The sequence below is a fragment of the Cottoperca gobio genome, chromosome 2 (genome assembly GCF_900634415.1).
Source record: "Cottoperca gobio chromosome 2, fCotGob3.1, whole genome shotgun sequence".
Lineage (NCBI taxonomy): Eukaryota > Metazoa > Chordata > Actinopteri > Perciformes > Bovichtidae > Cottoperca > Cottoperca gobio.
Window position 1 is genome coordinate 4,031,405 of NC_041356.1, and position 5,955 is coordinate 4,037,359.

The 5,955-nt window shown below is 38.2% G+C and overlaps 1 protein-coding gene across 1 annotated transcript; it reads right to left on the bottom strand.

The window, feature by feature from the left end:
* Nucleotides 1-2,028: 2,028 nt before the first annotated feature.
* Nucleotides 2,029-5,955, bottom strand: cldn10a (claudin 10a). The gene is made up of 5 exons (XM_029452693.1): nt 5,736-5,955; nt 3,863-4,024; nt 3,612-3,693; nt 3,409-3,507; nt 2,029-2,158 (listed from the first exon to the last, which is right to left on the bottom strand). Exons 1-5 carry the CDS (start codon nt 5,953-5,955, stop codon nt 2,029-2,031), a joined length of 693 nt encoding a protein of 230 aa, XP_029308553.1.

Sequence of the window (5,955 nt, forward strand, 5' to 3'; positions counted from 1 at the left end):
AAACTGTAAAAGATTACAGAATAATCCAAAAAACACAATTTTGCGTAGAAGAATTTAGAATTTGCAGACATTCATGTCTTCCTCAATATGAATTGTAATAACTTTGGTGATCCTTCACTTTTCTTTTAGCTCCATCATCAGGTCAACATTGCAATTCGTCCAAAACATTGATTTGTGACCAAACACCTGCAGAACATTCCCATCAGCCTCAGCTTTACTTTGTGCTAAGTGCTAATTGGCTTAAGTTACCATGCAAACAGACTGATGATGAACATGTCAATGATTATACCTGCTAAATGTTAGCATGCTGACTCAGCATGTTAGCATGCTGACATTAGCATTTAGCTCAAAGCACAGCTGCGAGCATGGCTGAGCAACACTTGTCTTGGTAAGCTGATCTTTAAAAGGAACGCACTGTGAAATCGAAGGGCACTGCAAAGTTTATGTTACAACCTCAGAATACACTAAAGAGACCAGAGACAATTTAGAAATGATTAGATGTTTGAGCATTTTGAAGAAACATTTTTTCAAATTATGTTTAAAAGATTTCTACTTATTTAAGACTTAACGGTTCTAATAGTGTCGGATTTCAAATCAAAACTGATTTCTTTTTAGTTTACTCGAGAGTACGTATTTACTCTCATTATGATCTACCCAAGATCTTCCTTGTTGTCAGTTTTTTGGTTTCAATTGTAAAAAGAAAATAATAAGTTTAATGAAATCTTTAGTAGAGGTAAAAATGAAACTCCAAACTGTGTTTTACATGTTGTCCTACCTTGTTATTTGCAAGTGCCTTCATCATTTCAAAGTCAACTTTGAATTAATTTGGATATAACTATAGTGAGCAGTGATATATTTTGAAGTTTTTGGTCGAGAAAGTAATTTAAGCCAGAAGGAGTTTGATGCACTAAATCTGCAGTTTTAACTTCCCTATATGTAACGCAGATATTAGACAATACAATACCGCCATTATATCAGAGCATTGTGCAGAGCCAGGACACCTGACACTTGTATACGGATGTAAGGCGCCAGAAAGCACCGGGCAACTGCTCTCTGCCAGCTGGTTCAAACCTCTGGGCCAGGAGGTTTTGCGTAACATAGCCTGGGGTTCCTATTGATAATAATTCCTAGGTGGAGATGGATGGCTGATATGAGGGGAAACCTCCGGCCTGGCCTCCTGCTCTGCATAGCCATGTCTGGGGTCAGATGTGACCTCGTGACCCTTGGAGGTCAGATCAATCGCGTAAACGAGAAAGGTTCATGTGATGCAACTCTCAGCAGAAGTCGTCTTCTATTGCCTTAAAGCAACAGGACAAGGTTAACTGCAATTACATCAAAGCAACCCAGGTTTTTAAAAAGTAATCTATTTGTTTATTTTTCGGTTGCTTATCAAAATAATATTTGGTCACATTTACAGAAATGTGTTGCTTCCAAAACCACATGCTTAGAATGTGTGTAGTGGTTAAACAGAACTGTTTTAAATGATGTTACCTTTTGTGTAAAAATACAAAAATATCATGTTTATATTCATATAACATAAGCTCATACAAAAAAAGTGTTCTCGCTATCTGTTCAACATCCTTTAGTTTGAAATATAAAAATGCTCTAAATTCTATTTCCTTTAAATGTTGAAGTCTAATTGGCTTTTGACTCAAAAATGATCAAATAGAGATTTAATATGTCTCCAGTCCATGTGCGACGGACAGGAAAGGCCAGCTTGTTGAAGGTGACCGGAGAGTTTGAACAGTGTTTTGTGCCAAATCAAATTTCCTGCCCTAAAAAAAAAAACCTCAAGCTTATCTTTTACATACTCTCATTGACAGAAATGTCCCATAGCCATATTTAATGATGGATCTGGCCACTTTAAAATCAATACAATATGTAAACTGACACATGAATTACACTTTCCAGGAACAGAAGTTCATGAAAGTGAATGGGTGTCCTTTGCTGTCGCTAGTGAAAGACTTTCTGGTGACCACAAACTAATCCGATTTAAATTCCACAATGCATGGAGCGACATGTCCAGTGTCACACGTAGGCGTTTCTTCCAAACTGCCTGGATGGCTCCGCTGGTTCCTTGTGGAGGCTGTTCACTGTCTTGCTGTGTTTGTTGCGTGCTGTGACAAATGATGCAGCTCCAGCGTAGGAATATTCAGCTCTGCAAAGAGACACAAAAAGGATAAGAAATGAAGACATCGTAACAAAAATATATTGTATGTGTAGTGCAGCATCCTTTAGTGTATGACGTAGAATAGATCATTGAGGAGACACAATTTTAAATGCTAAAATGTTGCTGCTAAAAGTAAAAGAGCATCAGATCTTGCTTGTTTTTTTTATTTATAATTCTTAATCTATATATTCCCTTCTTTCGATTCCTCTTTGCCTTGTTGCTATATCCACAATATAACAAAAATAAGAGTATTTTTTGGCATGTGTATTCATTGTGTTTAAAGCGGGTATTTCTGCACAGTGGTAGTTAAAGTTATGAGGCTGCACTAATATTATTAGTATTATACTATTTGTAGAATTAGATTCCAGTGGTGTCTGCGTAGGGTTGTTTCTGACTTGTGTGATCAAAACATTTCCAATAACTCCAGAGCGTTGTCATTTCCACAATTGAATACATGTTATCTATTCAAATATTCTGCTGGAATCCATAATTGTTGGCGTTGAGACTTTCGTTCTATAGACTGTTGGCTCTCCTGCTTGCTGCACACAAAAGGAGGCTAAAGTATTCTAACGGCAACATAAATTACATTTAACGACCGCAATAGCAAAAAATATTTTATTATCTTTTATAGTGATGGCGTCATAAATTTATGTTAGTTTCATTTGAAAACCTCAATAGTAGCTTCAAATGTAAAAAACAAAAGACATTCGGTGCAGTCCTAGATCAGCCACCAGAGCAAATCCTGCTAAATATTTCTTTAAATCTTCCCTCCTTTCTATTCCTCTTAGTTTTCTGTCTTTCTGCTAAGCAGGTTAACAAAATGATAACCATGGATGTCTCTAAAAAAAGAGAAAGTTATTATTCTTTGTCTGATTCAACTACTCCCTATAGGTGCCCTCAGTCAAGGTGACTTTGACTTGGAAAAGGTCCTTATTACTCGACTGTAACAAAGGAAACATTCAGCCGCAGACGGCCGCATTACTAATCAAAATGACGATCATACAACCTGCCCTGTATGTTCAGCGATTATGAGACAAGATGTTGAGAGAGATTACTGCATGTTTTCGACTCCAACCGTCTCTCCATTGCAGTTAAAGTAATTATTTAAATTGCCTGATTGAGTAAGCAAGCTAAAGTGCAGTTTAGAGTCCGTCCAAATCAGATTTCCTCAAAGCCCTTGTTGCCGATGACAGATATGGGATCACATTGTTAGCATCCAGTATGTTGGAAAAACTTGCCTGAAGCCTTCAGACAGGGAGACACAGAAGATAAGTCCTCCGAGGATACACAGCACAGATCCAGCCCAGCCGATGAACAGAGCTGCTCCCAACTCGAACCTGAGGAGAAAAAGAAGACATCTACCACTGGACTTCCTTTCATCTGAATTTGATCTGCTGTCAAACAAATATTTAATTGTTTTTCTTTAATCCTCAATACTTACTTCTGGGCAATAAAGAGGGGGTCAAAGAAGTCAGTTGTGATCCTGTGAGCATATATGGAGCATGCTGTCATGCAGCAGAGGCCTGCGAAGAGAAATAAGAGGATTTCTACTTCAAATTCGGACTGAAATCAAAGCAGAAAGAGCCGATCATGTGATTCAGTTGAACTCTAATGTAGTCCAAAGTTGAACAGCTTCCTAAAATGCAGTTTAACTTCTAAATTCCCCATGAATTCAGACACAGAGAAAGGTACCGCTGAGAATGAAGTGGAAACCCGAGATGACCGTCAGACGCGCCTTGGTGGTCTCCGAGCCTCCTATTTTTGTGCACTTCATTCCTATCAAGGCGAAGATGGCACCAAAGAAACCAAGACATACGGCAGCGATCATCAGACCCCGACACACCTGGATATAGACTTCATGAGAGAGACAGAGAAGGGGGGAGTGTGCTTTAAACTAGTGGTTCCCGACCTTTTTAGCTTGTGAAAAAAAGCTATTTGGGAAAATGAGAATTTCACTTATTTTAACAGGTCTTAGAGACCTGAAGATGTGAAAGTATGAGGTATTCTACTTATTTTAAAGGAGTATTCGACATTCGACACACGTATTCACTTTGTAGCGGAGTGTTAGATGAGATTACACTCTCATGTCTGTATGCTAAATGTGAAGCTACAGCTAGCAGCTGGTTAGCTTAGTTTAGCATAAAGACTGGACACTGAGGGAAACAGATAACCTTACAGTCCAAAGGTAACAAACATCTTTAGTTTCACTAATTTACACATTATCTTGTTCAATTAATCCGTACCAAAACAGGACGTTTAAAACCACAAGCTATGCTAAGCTAACAATCACTTAGCTGTAGCTTCATATTTTGCATACAGACATGAGAGTGGCATCTAACCTTTGGTAAGAAAGTGGAAAACTTATTTTCAAACTATCCTTATAGAAGCCTTAAGAGGTGAAATAATCAATTTTTCCACTTACTTCAACCAATTTTAGACTTTCATCAGGTGAACAAAAACACGACTCAAAATAATTGCTGATGCTGCTATGTATCGACTGGATGTGTGAATAGGCAAATGTTTGCTAATAGCCTGTTAGTCATATCGACTTAAAGGTGATAATATATACATCTTGTGTTCACAGCTTGTTTCTGCTGCCAAAAGCTGCCAAAAAGAATCTAGCATTTCACAGGAACAAGGGACAGGTGTTTGACCCTTGTGCATCCTTTAAAAAAAACTGCTCGGATACCCTTTAAGAACAAAAATGTCTCTAATATAAAATGATATATTAATATTATTCTTTCCCTGATTAAATCTTTTAACCAACATTAGTCTTGAGCATAACTACAAAATCTTAATTACTTTTCAGAATTGTAAACCTTTAAATGCCAGTTTGTTTACATAATGCCACTGTTAAGTTACAAGTCTGGAGTGTAAAGTTACACTTATAGAATGTTAAATAACTCTTCCTGTACTGTAGCCTATACTAAATGCTAGGCAGATTATTCAGTCTGGGATATTTGAGTGTCTGTATTTCGGCTAAAGACTTTATTATAAACTTATTATAGGAGCTGAAGTTGAACTTTAATATTGAAAAAAATGAAGAAATAAAACTCACACCCATGCCAAAAGCCAAAGAGTGTTAAAGGAGTTTACATTTGTGCTGTAGAGCGTAGAGCCTATGAAATAATTGTTTTCTTTTCTTAACAGTTAGTGACAACAGATAATAAGTGGTATCTTTGAAACTGCAGGAATGTATCAAATTGCCTCAAGAATTGGAGCAATGCTTTTTCTTATTGTTACTGGCAAGTGACCTCTCTATGACTGTATGACTTTCTCAGATTGCTTCATTCAGACACATTAGGAGGCTCAATCAGTCCAGCTCAGCTCGGTCACTGAAATCTGCCCTTTAACTTTAAATGTTGTGGCCTAAAGCCAGAGTCAGAAAAGGAAATATCAAGTTCCAAATGCGTTTGTTTACAATGGTGGTCATTCATCCAAAAAAGGTGTTTTGGGCATCAGTGCTGCGGTAAGATGGATAGTCGCAGATGCACAGAAACACACACAAAGATATAAAGATATAAGTCTACTACAGCAACTACAACCACAGGCATCTACAACTCACCATCCAGAGCCAGCATTGAGGGAAAGTCCTTGCAGTTGGACACGCCAGTGGAATCGGTCACGCATGTTTTCCAAAGGTTAGACCAGAAGGTAGCTGTGGTGATGACCGTCCCGTCCACAGAGGACACCTTCCAGTAGTCTATCGGCAGGGTGGACGACACCAGGATCCAGCCCGAGATGGTCAGGATAAAGGCAACGATCTCTGTTGCCATGTTGCCCAT